At 37.8% G+C, this 19,985-nt stretch overlaps 3 protein-coding genes, 1 long non-coding RNA gene and 2 pseudogenes across 6 annotated transcripts; all 6 read left to right on the forward strand.

Annotated features, from left to right (window-relative positions):
* Window positions 1-1,283, forward strand: part of LOC104733672 — a 3,717-nt pseudogene extending 2,434 nt beyond the window's left edge.
* Window positions 1,966-3,438, forward strand: LOC104732258. 3 transcript variants are annotated; one of them, XR_002034606.1, is made up of 5 exons: window positions 1,966-2,215; window positions 2,346-2,441; window positions 2,642-2,887; window positions 3,109-3,140; window positions 3,238-3,438. It is a non-coding gene; the product is annotated as an uncharacterized LOC104732258 (long non-coding RNA). The 3 variants fall into 3 exon arrangements; XR_758760.1 differs by having other exon boundaries at window positions 2,642-3,140; XR_758759.1 differs by lacking the exon at window positions 3,109-3,140.
* On the forward strand, window positions 4,980-5,754 carry LOC109125151 (putative F-box protein At1g70970). Its single transcript, XM_019233612.1, has 2 exons — window positions 4,980-5,679; window positions 5,721-5,754. Exons 1-2 carry the CDS (start codon window positions 5,018-5,020, stop codon window positions 5,752-5,754), a joined length of 696 nt encoding a protein of 231 aa, XP_019089157.1. The 5' UTR covers window positions 4,980-5,017.
* LOC104733673 (putative F-box protein At1g70970) lies at window positions 5,660-6,240 on the forward strand. The gene has a single exon (XM_010453236.2). It carries the CDS (start codon window positions 5,771-5,773, stop codon window positions 6,224-6,226), a length of 456 nt encoding a protein of 151 aa, XP_010451538.2. The 5' UTR covers window positions 5,660-5,770; the 3' UTR covers window positions 6,227-6,240.
* LOC104732260 lies at window positions 6,232-8,217 on the forward strand (annotated as a pseudogene).
* Window positions 8,441-19,685, forward strand: LOC104732259. Its single transcript, XM_010451797.2, has 2 exons — window positions 8,441-11,080; window positions 16,852-19,685. The coding sequence occupies exon 1, from the start codon at window positions 9,071-9,073 to the stop codon at window positions 11,024-11,026; it is 1,956 nt and encodes a 651-aa protein (XP_010450099.1). The 5' UTR covers window positions 8,441-9,070; the 3' UTR covers window positions 11,027-11,080; window positions 16,852-19,685.

A 19,985-nucleotide genomic window follows, 5' to 3' on the forward strand; every position in this document is an offset into this window, starting at 1 on the left:
TTACACATTAAATTGTTCATATAACTGGATTTTCAGAAGAATCTGTCAAGTTGAGATGCTATCAACTTTTTCTAATCTATAGATTAGTATGTACGTCTGATGGAACAGATGTTTGACTTTGCTTGAATGTACTTGTTACAGAGTGCAGATGGGCTAAGCAGCTTTAAGACAAGCCGAATAAACCTTGTTGATCTGGCTGGTTCTGAGCGACAAAAATTAACTGCTGCAGCAGGAGAACGTCTGAAGGAAGCTGGAAATATCAATTGATCGCTCTCTCAGCTTGGGTATGATTCAGAGTAGTCTCCATATATATATATATATATATATATATATATATATATATATCTTTGTGGTTATATTTGGAACTCATTTAGCATGGAATTTTCATTTTTTTCCTGTTTAAACTGCAGAATGCACTATAGAATTGACACTTAGCTTCTGCTGTCTCTGTGTCTTCTAGTTTTTGATACTGCAGCTGGCACTAGAAATCTAGTTTTTGATTATAAATAACTGAAAATTTAGGTTAATGGAGAATAATTTGAAATGTTTTGGTTGTAGTTTATGAGGTTCTTGTGTCTTATGATGGTAGTAGCTTCTGCTGTTCTTGTGTTTTCTAGTTTTTGATACTGCAGCGGGCATTAGAAATCTAGTTTTTGATTATAAAGAACTGACACTTTGGGATAATGGAAAATAATTTGAAATGTGATAGTAGTAGCTTATGAGGTTCTTGTGTCTTGTAAGCAGTGCTATGTGATATTTAATACTGTAACAGCTATCTCTCCATGGAAGGGCAACACTGTAGGAAGAGCAAACTGATTGTATTATCAAAGTGGATTTATTGTATATCCTTCAACCTTTTGCTGATGTCCAACTAAGTGCTTTAAGGCTTCTTTGAAGTTTATAATTAGTTTAAGTTTGAAGTCTTCAAATCCCAGTCCTTTCAGTTTCTGGATATTTTTCCAGAAGCTGAAATTCTCAACTACATGTTTACCATACAAATTTGTTATATGCAGGAACTTGATTAACATCCTCGCAGTGATTTCTCAAACAGGAAAGCCAAGGTATATACCGTATAGAGATTCCAGATTAGACGGAGAGCGCACTTGGAAGAAGCTACTTTAGAAAATAGCCTCTTAAGTCCGCCTGCTACTTCAGTAAAATCTTCAAAACTTAGGGGTTTGTAGTAGAAGATCATCTTTTCAAGATTTGGCATTGTCTCCAAGAAATACTTGATCTGCTTCTCCATGTCATCACTAAATGCACCAAAGACTGTTTATGATACATTTAAGCGATCAATTTTTATTCTCTGCTTTTGTGTATTGTTCTTTTACTGTTTGGCTGAACTTTGTAATTATGTGACGTTACTATAACCAATAAATAACACTCTTGAGTCTGAATAGTATACTTTATAATAATAACATTACATCAAGAAATTTGAAAGAATTGGTTACAAAATATTAGAGTGAAAACTGAAAACTTTTTATAAGTGAAAACGTGTTACTAATGTATATTTGAATTGAATTGATTTTGTGCGTTGACGACTAGATGTGTCACTAGTAAAACCTGGGTATATAGTTACGTATATGGCGACAGAAAAAATTTGTAGCAAAAATTACCTACAAAAAGTAACTGATAGAGACCAAATATTAGATTATTATTTTTTGTATCAATTTAGTGAGTATTCGTCACAGGTTAAATACGAATAGTTACAGATCAACTATATAGCTAATTTATGACAAATTTTGTGATATACGTATTTGTAGAAATTTAGCAGGCGTAACAGTTTGTGGTTGATATATATATATTTTTTTTAAAAAGAAATTGTTTGCTACGAATTGGCCGTAACAAAAATGACCCGGTAATCCAACCTGGTTTCATGTTATCATCTCAGCCGTTCGTTTTTATTTTGAGCAAAACATCTCAGCCCTTCATTCTCTAAGTCTATTAATAGAGAGACATCAAACCTAAAAATTTCTTTCGCCTCTCGATCTTTGTTGCTCCGATACTGGGTGCTTAATTCCTTCGTCTATCCTCGATTTCTTCGTTTGATCTCCATGTTGGCTGCTTAATTTTGATTCTATTGGATCTCTGTCCTGCGTAGGCGACTATGATATGCATTGACAACTCGGAGTGGATGCAAAACGGAGATTACTCTCCGTGTAGGTTACAGGCTCAGACGGAAGCTGTTAATCTTCTTTGTGGGGCTAAAACCCAGGTATATATATTAACACATCTCGCTTTTGGATTCGATTTATTAGGGTTTTGTGGGTTTACCTCTGAGATTTTGATTCGATTTAATTTGTCATCCTGTATGAGTTTAATCCTACTTGCTCCATCTTTTTCAGGCCTTGATGTTGGAGGTGAGATCAACTTAACGGCGGCCATCCAGATTGCTCAGCTTGCTCTTAAGCATCGCCAAAACAAGAATCAACGCCAACTAGGTACTCACTTTCTATCTTGAATGCACGCTGACTGACTAGGTTTTGTATTAGTTTATCTGATGTTTTTGTGTTGTGCTTCTCTGCTTTTTAGCCCTATCAAGTATGAAAAGAAGGCCCTATAATTACTTTCTTAGTCCTCTTCTGATTTTATCCGTTTGTGGTTAATTTTTACAACATTGTTAACTCTTTACCAACATTAGTGGTGGTGGCGTTGGGGGTGGCCGTGGTGTTCGACTTGGTGGTGGTGCCTTCGCTGGTGGACGCAGTGATGGCGGAGGCTATGGTCGTGGTGGACGCGGCGGAGGGAGACTTCAACACTAGGGTAGAGGGGGACACGGAGGAAGGGGAAATCACAATGCTCAAATGACAATTGATGCCTTACTAGCACAAGAGTCAAGGAGATTGATGCCAGTTCTTCATCCTCAGCGAGAAAACGGTGCCATGTGGTATGTATATACATTTCCAACTCTTGTGTTTTTATGTTTATTGGATGTTTCATTATATGTGATTTGGTTTTTCTATCTATAGTAGTAGCCTATCTCTCTGTGTTGTTTAGGTTATTCATGTTGTAAACGTGAATTGTTGTACATTGACTTGTTTGTGTAATGTAATTTGAACATTGGTCTTTACAGTTGATGTTACTTAATCGGTTATTCTCTCAAAGCAGGTTGTCTTTGCACCGAGAATGTCATGTCCTATGTGGGTTGAATCTTTCTTTATCTCATGTACAAGTGAATACTGTTTCATGTGTCACAGTTTTGTTTTTTTTTTTTTTTTTTTTTTTTTGTCTTTGCAGGTTCGGTCTTGACAATCCTCCACGGCGAGCAATTCCCACCTTTGTTTACTCAATCTACTTCTTAACTACTCTTTTCTGTTCTTTCCAGCTTTAAAACTCTGTTTTTTCCCAGAATTTTCATAACTATGCTTTAATCGGAGCTTTTGTATTTTGTAATCACAATGACCTTGTTGTGCAATGATATTTGCAGTTTATTTATGATTTCCAGTTTGTTTTTAAAACTTGCCCCACAAGGCAAACAATTCACCCCATAAATTTCAATTTAAATTTCAATTCACCCCACAAAACAACTGGTAGCAAATAGAAGCTCCTCTATTACAAATTGTCATAGCAGCTATAAGGTAATGCTTACGCTGAATTTGTAGCTAAATGTATCTAATTACTATGTAAATAACCGAAATAAAACGTAGCAAATACCCACGGATATCTGTAACTTTTTGTATCAATTAGTTACGGATAAGTTGTAACTAAACTGTAACACTTTGCGACAATTTGTTATACTGAAAATATTTGCTACTACCAAATAGTTACTAATTATTTTGGTATCAAAGTTGTAACAAACATTTTTTAGCTACAAAAAAAGCCTTATACCCACATTTTTTTCTGTAACAATGCTAGACATTTTTACTAGTGTGTACCCTTCGAAGTCACGTTTGCCACCAAATATATCTGTTACTTAGTCATATAAATTAGTAAGTATTGACGTGTGACATCTTTTTTTAATCTTGAAACTGTGAACTGAAAAACTTTTTTTTTTTGATAAAGAGGTGAAAGGTGTTATCGATATTTTGACGTGTGATTCAATTGTATTCGAATAATTAAACTGTCAAAAACGTGTACGATGAAAAAGAGAATATTTCACATTTTGTTATCCAATAAACTCGATGCTAATTTTAGTAAGCTTTTAGAGTGTTAATTAAACATTTCTCCTATTGGGTTTAAATGTAAATTAAGGATGAAATATAGAAGTAAAGATGTTATACGCGTTATACGACCCAACAAGTGACCACCCAGTCACACGTCACAACGTTTCAGTAACAAACTCTGAGATATTTTGATGTATGATTCAATTGTATTGGAATAATAAAACTATTAAAAACGTGTAAGATGAGTAGATGTGTAAGATTAAAACAAAACCTTTCAACTCAAGTCATGCTAATTTAGTCATAAAAATAATTTTTATTCATGCAATTTAAAATAATTAAAATGAAGGTATAATCATATATTTTGACGTGTGATTTAATTGTGTAGGATGAAAGAAAGTCTGTAAATTTCATGCTTGGTATCCACTAATCTGTATGCTGATTAGCCAACAATTTTAGTATCTTAATTGTGGAACTAAGATTTCTCGTTTTGGTTATGGATAATGAAAGCATGAAATAAAGTTAAAGATGTACGCGTTTTACAATCTCAACAAGTTAAACTAAAGTCACACATTTCAGATTTCCATAAATATATACCACTTCTGTCTTGTTTGATCATAACCACAATTTGTCTAGATAACTAAAGAAGAAAGAGCCAAATAACAGGTTCATACACGGAACTTGAAAACATATAAGATAACTAAAGAAGCTAATACGCTATATGTACTGAGTAAGCATTTAGCGTGTGTAGTAAACATTTCTCCTTTTTTGGGTTTAGATGAAAATTAAATTAAGGATGAAAGATAAAGTAAAGATTCTCTTATAAATAGCACATCTGCTGTCATTAGAACGTAATATCATTAGAACGTTTCATCTGCAGCGTGTTTAAGGCTTTTAATCTCAAAACACATAAGATAATGGACATTTCAAGTTTCGATTTAGAATCACTTCCTGGAGACCTACGAATGGAGATTCTATCATGGTTGCCTCTGAAATCCGTGGTGAAGTTCCTCATCGTCTCGAAGGAATGGCAATCTATAATACTTGAGGAAAGATTTCGAAACCTCTACTTGAGCCGATCGATGACAAGGCCTCGACTGATGTTCATAATCGAACGATTTCGTCGAAATGCATCACAGCCACCCGAACTTGATATGTCGTGGTTTCACTCTCTTTATCAAGATGGAAGATATCAGCACGTATTTCCTAACACTGAGATGTTGTTTTATTCTGTTTATCAAGAGGAGAAACCATTGTTGTCGTCTGGTGAACAACAATTGCTTATTCCTCGTGATACAATGGCTTATCATTATTCTCCGCCCATCGGAGGTTTGATCTGTATTCAGTTACGAACTAAGTTTGCGATTTTCAATCCGGGTTTGAAAAAGTTACGGAAGTTACCGGAGATCCAAGCACATGAAAATGTTGATGTACAAAGTTTTTTCGGATACGATGAAGCTACGAATGTATTCAAGGTGTTATGTTGGACACGCTTGTTTATATCAGGTCGAGAAACTAATGAATATCATGTGTTGACGGTGGGATCAAGTGAAGAACCTTGGAAAAGGATCACATGTCAGTATGATCATTTAACATTTAATAACGAACTGTGCAAAGAAGGGGTTTTGTACTATGGAGCCAGGTTATGTCTTGACGGATCTCTGGTCGTCATGAGCTTCAATGTTAAGTCTGAAAAGTTTAGTACCGTCATTGAATGTCCTGATGGAACTGCTTATAGCATTTGGAAGTTAGTGATTTATGATGGAAACATTGCCTTAGTGGATGAGACTGACTTTGAAAATGTTGTGAATGATCCGGATGGGGCTAGAGTTTTACAGATATTTGTTTTGGATGAAACCGCACAGAAATGGCGGGAAACGTGCATCAAGATTCATCGTTGGGAACAAAAAGTTGGAGATAGGGAACTTTATTTCAAAGGTACTATTGGAACAAGAGAACTTGTTTTCGCACCAGCCGATTGGTTAGAGGGACAAAATTTTGTGGTGTATTATAATCCAGCCACAAGAGAGTTAAGAAGATTTGAGATTGAAGGAATGGTTGATGGATACTTTGATGTTCAAACCTACTTGGATCATGTTGAGAGTACTTGGCTTATTGAAGAATAAGAGTTGGTTGTTCACTCTCTCAACTCTCATTGGGATTCTAATAATTTTCTTTCTATTGTGGTTAATCTTTATTTTACGCTAATTAATAATAATGTCTCTCATGTACGCTAATCTTCTCTTATTTTTTTTGTTATCTTTGAAAGAATTTTTACATGCGGGAGATGCGTTTCACAGGGAATCAGCTGAGGGGCACTATGTTCCAAATGCTCTGGTTTTATGGAGAATGTTGTCATGGAGGATCCATCGTACCTTGCTTCGGGTTCAGTTGAAGAAATCTCATACTCTTCAGCTGGTCCTCAGACAAGCACAGAGATTGAAGATGAATCTGGTGATGTTAACAATCTTGGGCCTTCAACCTCTGTTACGGATGCTAAGAATGATACTGAAGAACATTTGGTTGGGACCATGAATGAGCTGAACTTGACAGATGACGTTTCTGCTAATGAAGCAAATGCCGACAAGCAGAATATTCTCTCCCCTGAGGAGGTAGATGCCCTTCTTGACCAATGCCTTTTGCAAGCATTGCATACAACTCTAAAGGAGAAGGACCTACCCAGGCCATCCCAGGAAGTACTCTATGGTAAGAACACCATTCAAATACTTTAGTTACATGGAAAGCCAACTATTTTCTGGTATTGGGTTGGTAATATATGCAATCCAGCTTTACCTTGTTGGCTTTGACTATGATTGGGTTGTTTTATTATGCTCTGTTTATGTTTGTATGTTACTCTTGACTCCGTAAATGACAAGCTAAACACCTCGAATTGTCTGTTTTCCTTCTCCTTTCGAAGTGTGACTTACATATGTTTTCCTGTGCGTGGTGCAGGGCAAATCATGTATTACCTTGTAGGCCATCTGGTCTCACACTTGACATTAAGAAGTCTTGCCATAAAAAGTTGTCAAAGTGGCTGCAGTCTGGAATGGTCAGTTTTCTTACTGATTTCTCTTGTCTTATGGTATTCTTTTTTTGCTTGATTTAATATTTCGATATAACAGGAGTGTTAGTAGATGCTGTTCGTGTTTATCAATTTAGGAAGCTATTAGTATTAAGTGTTGTATGCTGTATCTTCTTGAAAGTCTGTAACACATTGGTACATTTACATTTACCATGATATACTCATAATTGCTAGTAGATTTGCTTTGGTGTCTCGATTGGCAACTACACTCTGTCACAATCTTTGAAATATATGCGCAGATATCTGTTAAAGAAGACAAGCATAAGAAGGAGATTATATTGATTTCAGTCAACCGCAGCCACCCAGATTACAAATCCTTCAAGCCAGAGAAGAAGAATGCTGAAGTCTCTGAGTCTCCTGGAGAGCGCTCCACAGCGCAACCTCAGTGCAATATTTGCATCAGTTGGGGAAGACAAAGGAAATCTGTACACAGCTTCCGAAGCCACTGATGTTGTGTTCAGATACATCGAGAAAGAAAATCTGGTAAAGCCAACAAACAAGTCAACGGTGGTGTTGGATGCAATACTATGTGATTCCAAAGGAGCTATCAAAAAGGGATCGGCATATCCGTCAGAGATTCACAAAAAGGATGTTGGGTCTACGTTTGTAGGTAGAATGCAGCCTCATCACGTAGTGATGAGAGAAGGCGGTGAGCCTGTGGTTCGTAAAGGAGCTATAAAACCGGTTCAGATAATGACAGAACGAAGACAAGGTAACCAAGGTCACAGGGATGGAGACGTTCTTGATAGAACCAGACTTGTTTGGATCAGAACTGCAGAAGAAGTTTGCTTGCAGTACTTCAGTAGGAGAACTGCAGAAGTTTTTTTTTTTTTTTTCATCTGTGTATATGAGAGATGATTGTTTTTTTGTTATGTGTTGCTTTCAGTTTCAGGTAAGAAAGGGTACGAGGTTCTGATTCAAGGAGGTGTGATTGATAATCTTGCGAAATATATGGTGGAACACTATGGAGTTCCAAAGAGATTCATTGAAGTTCTTGATAAGACTAGGAAGTGATTTTTTCTTTTTTTATGTTTAAACTTCTAATTTTATTTTATGGGTTTACATTACTGACTCAGTGACTCTTAAGATTGTTAAAGGAACCTTTGATTTGTACTTCTCTATAACCTTCACAGCTTCGTTTAACAGAGTCTTCTCAACAACGCTCGCGCATGGAATCAAGCTCTGTATAAATCAAATCAATACAGAGACTATGATGAACAAAACAAAGAGAGAGATGTAAAAACATATGTGTGCTAGATCTATTGATTTGTATGATGACTGTGTAATGAGTTTGCAAGTCCATAAAGTAAAGTGACACAGAGAGATTTGTTAACGGGGGGTTCGATTAACCTACATCCCCGAGACCTAGTCCAGAAACCATTCACTAGAAAAGTCCGCAACCTACCATTGCTATATGGCATCCACCACTCTTTTCTAGAATTACAATGAAAGAAGAACTACTACTCATTGTCTTTTCTGACAAGTATAGGTCTTCAACTGATACAGGAAAAGAGATAAGAAGAGTAGCACGTGTGGCACGTGAGAAGGAGAGGAGTTTCTGGACACGTGGGAGAAGTTTATTGGTCGAAAATGTTTGTTAGATGGAGAAAGAGCTGAAGCATATAAGAGAGAAGCGAAGAACATTTGCGGAATTGCCCAGAAAAATATCAATTTGTGTGATCTTCTTCTTGTTCAATTCTCTCTGTAAACTCTTTAAGTTTGTTGTTCCATTGTTGTTAGAGCTGATTCTTCTTCTAAGTTCTATCACTTGGAATTTGGATTCTCGTTTCATGAACGACGATTCAATTTAGTGTTGTTGATTTAGATTTTCATTTGAGTTACAGTTTTCCTGTAACAAAGGTATCAGAGCTAAACGACCTCGGAATCCATGGCGGACTCTAGATCGCGGTTTGAACAAGTGATTGCGGAACAAAATGAAAAGATTGACAAAAATATGACGGAACTGTTGAAAGCAATTAGAAGCATCTCCGATAAGGTGAATAACACATCATCGCGTGGTCTTCAACATCGACAATCATATCCGACGGCTTCGGAGACTTCAGAAACGGTGTCTCCGTCACCGGAAGTGGTTCGTGGTCACAACTCTGGTATGAATTCAAACTACTCAGCTGTTACTTGTTTATCAAAGCTGGATTTTCATAGATTTAGTGGAGAAAGGGTTAGAGAATGGTTGTTTGAGATGGAACAATTCTTTTCTCTTGATTTTACTCCGGAGGTGTTGAAAGTAAGGATTGCATCGAGTCATCTAGAGGGAGTTGCAGCAAAGTGGCACCAATCGTTGTTTGAATCTGATTTTGGGGTTAAATTGTTGAGTGATTGGGGAAGGTATAAGCTACTGTTGCAGAAACGTTTTGCTGAAATGGTGGATGATCCAATTGCAGAACTGAACCAATTACAAGAAATAGATGGGATTGATGAGTATCATACTCGTTTTGAGTCTATACGCACTAGACTGAACTTATCAGAAGAATCTTTGGTTAGTGTATATTTGAGAGGATTGCAGATGGATACTCAGATAAATGTTAGAATGTTTCAACCTCATTCAATCCGTCAATGTTTGATGTTAGGGAGGTTATATGAGCGGTCTCATCCCAAGAAAAACAATCTGAACAATAGGTATGTTGCTAAATGGAGTGGAAGTAGCATTCAGTCTAAAGGAATTTTATCACCTAAACCGGAGCTTGTTCATAAAACAGTTCTTCCTTCTACTATAGAAAAACAAGTGGATACTATAGCTCAGCCTCACAAAAAAGCTTGTGGTGAATCAGAAGAAGTTCAGGTGGAGAAGGTAGTTATAGCTCATATTTTGGTTAATGCAATTTCAGGAGCCTATGATTGTAGAACAATGAGGGTAAAGGGATCTTATGGGAAGCAAGTATTGTATATACTCATTGAATCAGGTTCTACACATAATTTCATGGATTCTAAGGTAGCTGAGAAGTTGAAATGTGTTCTAAAACCTGCAAGTATGGCTCAAGTTTCAGTAAATGATGGCAAATTGTTGAAGGTTGATGCTAGTATAGATAAGTTTCAATGGGAATTTAGAGGTACAAAATTTCAGACTGATCTTATGGTACTTCCATGGGGTGGGTGTGATATGGTGTTAGGCAAGCAATGGTTAGATACTTTGGAGTCCATAACTTGTGACTTGGAGAAGTTAATGATGCAGTTTCGTATTGGACATAGAAAAGTTCTTCTTCAGGGTATTAGGCAAGGTTCTGTCAGAGACATGAAAGCTATAAAGCTTAATAAGCTAAGGGAAGATCAACTTCAACTTTCCATGATAGATGGTCCTGAAGTTCCTGCTGGGGAACTGATGTTAGTATGCTCTTTGGAAGCTAAACATCAATCTGACCAAACAAAGTCTGAAGAGGAGCACATGGTTCAGCAAGAGCATTCTGTCGATAGAAAGAAACTGCAACATGAGCTGGTTGGTGAGACTGATTTTACAGTAGAAGTGGTGGATTGGTATGAGCGATCACCAAGTGTGAAGAAAGAAGAACCGGCTTGTGTAAATATCAATGAATTCATTTCATTCTCTCAGGTTATCTTTAGTGTGATGGTGTTTCACGTGTGGTATAAACGGAAGTTTAAACACCTACAAGCAGTTTTAGAGGGTCGTGATGCATTGATACTACAACAGTCTCTGCTTGATAATGAGGGGTTCCAGATCAAGCACAAGTGGCCATTTAAACTCTTGTCGTCAATCTTAGAGCTGGAATTATACTTGGACAGGCTCGTCCCTAACTATGCACCACAGTTTCATAGCTTAAGACTGATCATTCTTATGAGTATGGGGTTGTTTACAAAGCTAAGAAGCTAACTGCTTCCTTCGGCGTGGAAATGGAGTGTAGAACACTTGTTCCTTGCAAATCAGGTAGTTCTCTTCTCTACAAACCTTGAGGTCAAGGTTTCTCAAAGAGGGGAGATTTGATACAGGAAAAGAGATAAGAAGAGTAGCACGTGTGGCACGTGAGAAGGAGAGGAGTTTCTGGACACGTGGGAGAAGTTTATTGGTCGAAAATGTTTGTTAGATGGAGAAAGAGCTGAAGCATATAAGAGAGAAGCAAAGAACATTTGCGGAATTAACCAGAAAAATATCAATTTGTGTGATCTTCTGTAACAACCCGTCCCGTGGACCCCGCTAGCCTCACTGCTAGCCGCCCAAACGGACCCCAAGCTGGCCCTGCAGCTCAATTGGTGGCAACTTGTCCTGTGGGAAGGTTGTTAAAGGGTGGGGACCAGGGTTCGAGTAACGCCTGGCGCACCAATAACCTACTGTGGATTTGGATGAATAGTTCCATTTGCCCAGTGAGGGGTTAGGATCGATGCCCTGCAGGGCCAGCTTCGGGCCTATGGGGGCAAGCTAGCGGTGGGCTAGTGGGGTCAACGGGACGGGTTGTCACATCTTCTTCTTGTTCAATTCTCTCTGTAAACTCTTTAAGTTTGTTGTTCCATTGTTGTTAGAGCTGATTCTTCTTCTAAGTTCTATCACTTGGAATTTGGATTCTCGTTTCATGAACGACGATTCAATTTAGTGTTGTTGATTTAGATTTTCATTTGAGTTACAGTTTTCCTGTAACATCAACAAAACCATCAAAAGATCTCTCTATCTTCTTGATGGGGCAACATCATACACATGTGTGCCTCTCTCGATAAACCCTAGACGCGCAACCTCTCTTTGTCACGGCTGCCATCTATATATACTTGAGACAAAATCCCTAAGCTCCAAATATTCTTGCAATCTTCTTTTCTTTATTCGAAAGTGTCTTCATAACCACTCAAGGAAACTTCACGTCTCCAATTGAATCATGCCACATCATCTTTATTCCAAGCTTGATTCAGCCAGCGTTTAGTTCTCATCTTGCATAACACAACAGCTCCTTGTTGAACAACAAGACTTCGTACACTCGTCTCTGTTGCATCAACATATTCCGGCTGTGTTACGCACACCCATCTCTATTGCAACCTGCATCAATATACTCAGTCTAACAACCAGTAACAAATACTCCTTCAATCTCCCCCTTTGTTACTGAGTTTTAGAACTCAAGATCATCTTGTACCTTATACTTTGATGATCTTCATCCTTCAATACTGTCTCAGAATCTCTCCTTAAATTGTCACCGCATCTATGATTATTCTGACCCAGTGTGTATATTTCACATGTTGCAACTTCTATCATGTTCCAGCAACTACGCAACTCAGCAACATCACACGTTCCAGAAACTACACAACTCAGCAACATCACACGTATACTAACAATCTCCCCCTTGATGGCTGAGTTGTAGCTCATACGATCTAGCATCTTCAGTCTCCCCCTTTTTAGCTTAATTTGATACTTAAGCAAATAATCATTCAAGAAGATGCATAACAACACCAAGGCTTTGACTCCCCCTGCTTGAGTGCACAACTAAGATAANTGTCCTGTGGGAAGGTTGTTAAAGGGTGGGGACCAGGGTTCGAGTAACGCCTGGCGCACCAATAACCTACTGTGGATTTGGATGAATAGTTCCATTTGCCCAGTGAGGGGTTAGGATCGATGCCCTGCAGGGCCAGCTTCGGGCCTATGGGGGCAAGCTAGCGGTGGGCTAGTGGGGTCAACGGGACGGGTTGTCACATCTTCTTCTTGTTCAATTCTCTCTGTAAACTCTTTAAGTTTGTTGTTCCATTGTTGTTAGAGCTGATTCTTCTTCTAAGTTCTATCACTTGGAATTTGGATTCTCGTTTCATGAACGACGATTCAATTTAGTGTTGTTGATTTAGATTTTCATTTGAGTTACAGTTTTCCTGTAACATCAACAAAACCATCAAAAGATCTCTCTATCTTCTTGATGGGGCAACATCATACACATGTGTGCCTCTCTCGATAAACCCTAGACGCGCAACCTCTCTTTGTCACGGCTGCCATCTATATATACTTGAGACAAAATCCCTAAGCTCCAAATATTCTTNGAAAATGTTTGTTAGATGGAGAAAGAGCTGAAGCATATAAGAGAGAAGCAAAGAACATTTGCGGAATTAACCAGAAAAATATCAATTTGTGTGATCTTCTGTAACAACCCGTCCCGTGGACCCCGCTAGCCTCACTGCTAGCCGCCCAAACGGACCCCAAGCTGGCCCTGCAGCTCAATTGGTGGCAACTTGTCCTGTGGGAAGGTTGTTAAAGGGTGGGGACCAGGGTTCGAGTAACGCCTGGCGCACCAATAACCTACTGTGGATTTGGATGAATAGTTCCATTTGCCCAGTGAGGGGTTAGGATCGATGCCCTGCAGGGCCAGCTTCGGGCCTATGGGGGCAAGCTAGCGGTGGGCTAGTGGGGTCAACGGGACGGGTTGTCACATCTTCTTCTTGTTCAATTCTCTCTGTAAACTCTTTAAGTTTGTTGTTCCATTGTTGTTAGAGCTGATTCTTCTTCTAAGTTCTATCACTTGGAATTTGGATTCTCGTTTCATGAACGACGATTCAATTTAGTGTTGTTGATTTAGATTTTCATTTGAGTTACAGTTTTCCTGTAACATCAACAAAACCATCAAAAGATCTCTCTATCTTCTTGATGGGGCAACATCATACACATGTGTGCCTCTCTCGATAAACCCTAGACGCGCAACCTCTCTTTGTCACGGCTGCCATCTATATATACTTGAGACAAAATCCCTAAGCTCCAAATATTCTTGCAATCTTCTTTTCTTTATTCGAAAGTGTCTTCATAACCACTCAAGGAAACTTCACGTCTCCAATTGAATCATGCCACATCATCTTTATTCCAAGCTTGATTCAGCCAGCGTTTAGTTCTCATCTTGCATAACACAACAGCTCCTTGTTGAACAACAAGACTTCGTACACTCGTCTCTGTTGCATCAACATATTCCGGCTGTGTTACGCACACCCATCTCTATTGCAACCTGCATCAATATACTCAGTCTAACAACCAGTAACAAATACTCCTTCAATCTCCCCCTTTGTTACTGAGTTTTAGAACTCAAGATCATCTTGTACCTTATACTTTGATGATCTTCATCCTTCAATACTGTCTCAGAATCTCTCCTTAAATTGTCACCGCATCTATGATTATTCTGACCCAGTGTGTATATTTCACATGTTGCAACTTCTATCATGTTCCAGCAACTACGCAACTCAGCAACATCACACGTTCCAGAAACTACACAACTCAGCAACATCACACGTATACTAACAATCTCCCCCTTGATGGCTGAGTTGTAGCTCATACGATCTAGCATCTTCAGTCTCCCCCTTTTTAGCTTAATTTGATACTTAAGCAAATAATCATTCAAGAAGATGCATAACAACACCAAGGCTTTGACTCCCCCTGCTTGAGTGCACAACTAAGATAAAACTGCATATTACACAAAACCTTTCCTTTGCAACTTTTATCAAGCATATAAATTCAACCTTGCATGCAAGAGTATGATCAAACTTCTGCTAAACCATGCAGAGATTACCCCTTTTATTACCATTTTGCAAACATACTCCGACCAGAATTATCACAGAAGACTTAGGCAGCATGCTGGTAAAGAAGAACAATTAAGACAACTCTTAGCAGCTATACACACCACTGTCAAACCAACAACATCACCTGTGAAACGCCTGCGACATCACCTCACAGCTCTCATCAGCATCAACTTCAAATCTCAGAAGAAGTTGCTTCACAATCAACAAGAAACCGCTGTCGCCAATAGGAACAAGATCTAAACCTGCCGTACACACAGAACAGTCTCATCGGATGTGAGAGCAATTCTAAGAACAAAATGCAGAGACAATTTCCAAAAACTTCAAACCATCCTATAACCAAGCCTATAACAAACACCAACAGATCTCTTGTATTAAACCGCTCTTACCTGTAATCACAATCACATCTAGCATATGTAAATATCTTTGATCTCTCCCTTCTCGGTTTAATACTCAAAACAACCAATGAAACCAACCCAAGACCAACCAGAAAGTCACAATTCTGTTGAGAACAACGTTAGAAAAACCAGATGAACCTACTTTGTGATAGCCTTTACACAACACCTTTCATGTCAAACAGTAAGCCAATCAATGAAACAGGCAATTGCAAAATCTGAAGCAGTTGTCGTTGTAGTAGGCCTGGGCAAAATACCCGGATCCGAATATTCGATCCGAACCCGATCCAAAAAACCCGATCCGAATCCGTATCCGAAATTGTAAAATACCCGAACAGGTTCTAAATCTCTAAATCCGAAAACCCGAATCCGAACCGAAATCCGAACGGGTATCCGAATATACCAACATTATTAATATATAGTAATAATATATTAGTAATATTTATAATTGTAATAATATGTGTTCAAAATATTCAGATTTTTAGATATTTTCGACAATTTGAAGTATTTAAACTGTCTATTAGTAAATTTGGGTAGAAAATACTCTAAATTTTTAGATATATGGCGTATTATTGAATAATTTAGACTAAATTAGATACTAAAATTTTGAGTTTTGTGAACTTCGGGTAATCCGAATCCGAACCCGATCCAAACCCAAAGTCTAGAAATACCCGAACGGGTCCTATACCTCTAAACCCGAAAACCCGAAATACCCGAACCGAACCCGAACGGGTACCCGAATGTCCAGGCCTACATTGTAGTATGTGTACATCCGACTTCAACAATCACAGATTCTCATATAAATTCCTTCAGAGTTTAAGTACTAGAGTAGCAACAACTTCTTGAATTTCAAAAGCGATGTCCCAACTTTCACCTACAAGACACTTCAGCTTCCTGGGTTACAACTTAATCAGAGTTACTCAACTCTGAGTATTCTACCTCAAATTGATCCCGACCAACATCTCCTTGCAGATGTCACTTAAGTTAACCTTGCAGAACTGAACCGGAGTTACACAACTCTGAGTATTCTACCTCAAATTGATCCCGACCATCTTATACTAATAGTGAAAATGAATCCTTCTCTTGAACTTCAATAACTGAGTGCACTCTTCTCTTTCTTCTTTCAATAGTCAGAGATCTTTCTTGCTTTTCTAGGAACCTTTTGTAACCACAGTCACCCACAGCTCTCCTTGTGTTTACAAGCGTGACAATAAACCAAACACCATCCTTCACACTAGTAGGAACTTCCATAACAATGCTTGATCACAAACCACTGAGCTTCTTATATCAACAAAAGTCTAAGGCCATTCGAAAGAGACCGGATCATCAATCAACCTTGAAATTTGCAGCTGAAAATCAGACTTAAAATCTCTCAGAAAATGTTATAATCTTGATTTTCATCCCTTTGATAGACTGACCACAACTCATGCCTTTCTTAACTTGAAACAACATGATACCTCATTGAGCTCCACCAATTCAGCATAATCCAAAATCTTCTAACTGAACTTCACAAAAACTCAGCCTCAAAGCAACCTTAAATCTTGACCAAATCCTTTGTAAAACTAACTTTAAAACCTTTCCTCACTGGTGACCAAAAAAAAAAAAAAAAAACCTTTCCTCACTAAATCCTTTGGAGCAACCCTATGAGAACCACTGAACGCAAAATGCATATCTTGACGAAACTTATAAACACCATCCATTACTCAACAGAGGTTAAAGACTTGTATTGAAGCTTTTTCAAAACAAGGAACTCTTGACTGAAGCATTTTCGTCTGTCTTGATGCAGAGGAAAAACGGCGTAGCAAACCAACCCAGAAAATTACAAAATTTGGTGGGAATATCAACAACAGTCATCCAAAGCCACAGGAAAAAACGGATCACGATTTGGAGTTTCGGTTTGAGAGTTACGTCCAATTTCCTAAGACAGATCCAGACTGGTACGACCTGCGAGTATCCAACTTTGAGAGCAATTTCCCATTCAACCACAAGGAACCAGAAGTATATCTCTATATCCTTGGAAAGATGTTGTTCTCAAGTTTTCAGAACATCTTTCAAAGCTAAAATCTGAAGTCTGTAGCAACATAAACGAAGAGGAAAGTATCCACCAGAAGACAGAGCCATATTCATAAAAAACTGTTGTCTGATCTCTTCTCAAATATCAACGGCAGCTGTAAAAGCCATAAACCACATTATGAGACCTTTTCTTTTGAGCATCTCTTCTTCTTCTTACGGCATGAACTATTGATGGTTGCATCAAGACCAAAAATCTCTTTCTCTATTCTTTGAACATGAACAAGAGCATTAACAAGATCATCACCATTTAGAAACAATACTCCCATAACTATCCATAACACCATTGTTGCTTTAAGTTCCACTCACCAGAGATTTAATCACCACTTTCACATCAAACAACACAACAAAGACTCCATAGCAGTAGTTCTTTAATGGCTGAACGATCGCACCTACAAGGAATCTTAATTCCTCTTTGCTTTGCTTTGGATCGTCTATAAGAAGCTGCCTGTGGTTAGCAACAATCTTCTCCCCCTTGTTGACTGTGTGATTCAACTAAGGATATATCCAAACCATGAATCACATAATCAACACATCACACACTGAATTCATTTAAGCTTATAACATCCACAACTTTGACTCTGAAAATAATATCACAGGCATCTCGCTCCTGTCTCTAATTCCAAGACCAAAAGAAGGCTCCCTTTGAGATCTTTTTTCAAAAAAAATGCAAATTCACACTATAGCGCCAAACTCCAGCCAAGAAAACAGTCCTCAGCAATCTGAAAATAACTTCACAATATCCACAGCAGATTTATTTCCATTACGAAGAAAATTTCACTTTCATCACCACACCTTCAGATAAGTCTTCTTTCCCCACTTCTACACAATCAACTTTCTTCTACTCACTGTTGAGTCTTGATACCTAGTTGATTGTGATTTCCTGACCTAGGAACATTAAAAAACTTCTGTTTCTTTTTCCAAACATGAGGTCTTGAACTAAGCTTCTTCTCCTGCCTTGATGCAGAGCATAAACGAGATAATAGAACAGCCCAGAAAAAAACCAAAATGTTGTGAGATGATCAAGGGCAGCAATATGAAGCCACAGGTGAAAGCAGATCATGGTTCGGGTTTACGGTTTAGAAGTTATGACCAAATCTCCAAAACATATCCAGAAAGATACAACCTGCGATGAGCCAACTTTGAAGGCAGATTCCCATCAAACAACAAGGAACTAGAAAGAGATCTCTATATCATTGGAAAGATCTCGCAGTAACCTTTCCAGAACAACTTTCAAAGTTAAAATCTGAAATCAATAGACATAGAAAAGATCTGAGACAGAGTAATATCCATGAAGCCCAACATCTTAAAACAATCGAAGGCAGTAGATGGAGATAATACAAAGCTTCTCAAATATAATTTTCAGCCACGGACAAAACACCACACTTTGCAACAGACTATCCTCAGCTTCATTGCTTTCCCTTCCCGATTAAAGTCAGACAAACATGAAACCTCTTGTCGAATTAGACTCACTTTCTTTCTATTCAAATCGGAGAAAAATAACATGAGGGTGTGTTATTAGCTCTTTTCTCTAAATTTCCCAACAAGAGTAACACTTGTGATTGCACAGAACCAATGAAACAGACATTGAATCCTCTGCGGCGCTATCGGTGAGTGTGAGATGAACGACTTCTTCTCTTACCCAAAATCAAAGTTAACAACAGCACTTTGTCTCTCTCTTCACCTTCAGAGACGCAGAACTAGGACTCACCCCAGATTCTGGTCATCAACTATGAATCCAGTGACATCTTCTTTGCCTGCAACTCTCTTTAGAAAACAACAGAGCTCACAAAGATTCGTCGATCATCACTTCTTCTATTCACTTAGATCTTTAATTTCACAAGACTGAGAGAATTCAATCTCTCAAAATAACTCAATCTAACTCAGAAACTGAAACACCTTTTCTGGCATAATTCTCTCTATCAGCAGAACTAACGAAGAAGAAGACTCTGATGCACACATGTCCAAAACGACCCAAAGAAAAACCTCTTTTTCTTTAATGGATGTTCTAAATAATTCACATACTCCATAGTTGGCTTTTATGGGCCTGAAACGATTCATAACACATAGGTCAAAAGTTTAAACCTGGCCCATGTCGAAAACTCATCTTGCTTCAAACTCTTAATTTCTTCGACGACAAGGAGCTTCCCGTAGACGTCCCTAAGAATTCCGGTGGACAGTCTAAACTGACAACTCCAACGACTTGACATCAATTCAATCATCCTCATCTTTCTCTGTTTCTCTTGGTTTCTTCAATTCAACCAAACTTAAGAGACTCTGAATTTTCTTCTCAAACAACACAAAGCTTCTCTTCTCTCTTATCTAGCAACACATCCAAGGTCTAACCTGTTAGAGATAGTAATCTCAGATTGGTTTCCCGCTCTGATACCAATTGTAAAAACATATATGTGCTAGATCTATTGATTTGTATGAGGGAAAAGGGCATTGCAAACGTTTTGTTTTCTTCGAAAAAAAATTGTGGAACATCCACACACTGGGGATTCGAACCCACAACCTCTTCCATGTTTAGCATAAGACTTAACCAATTTATTCCACAACAATTCTCAAAAATATCATACAAACTTATTAATATAAATTTATATTTAATTCTCAGTTATCAATTATAAATTTATAAATATATTCTCAGTTATATTTAATATAAATTTATAATTTATAACTAAGAATTAAATATAAATTTATAATTTCTAATTTCATTTAATTTAATTTATAAATTTATATTTAATTATTAGTTATAAATTATAAATTTATATTAAATTTATAATTTATAACTGAGAATATAAAGATAAATTTGTATAACTGTTAAATTTATAAATTTATAATTGATAACTG

The sequence above is a fragment of the Camelina sativa genome, chromosome 12 (assembly GCF_000633955.1).
Source record: "Camelina sativa cultivar DH55 chromosome 12, Cs, whole genome shotgun sequence".
Classification (NCBI taxonomy): domain Eukaryota; kingdom Viridiplantae; phylum Streptophyta; class Magnoliopsida; order Brassicales; family Brassicaceae; genus Camelina; species Camelina sativa.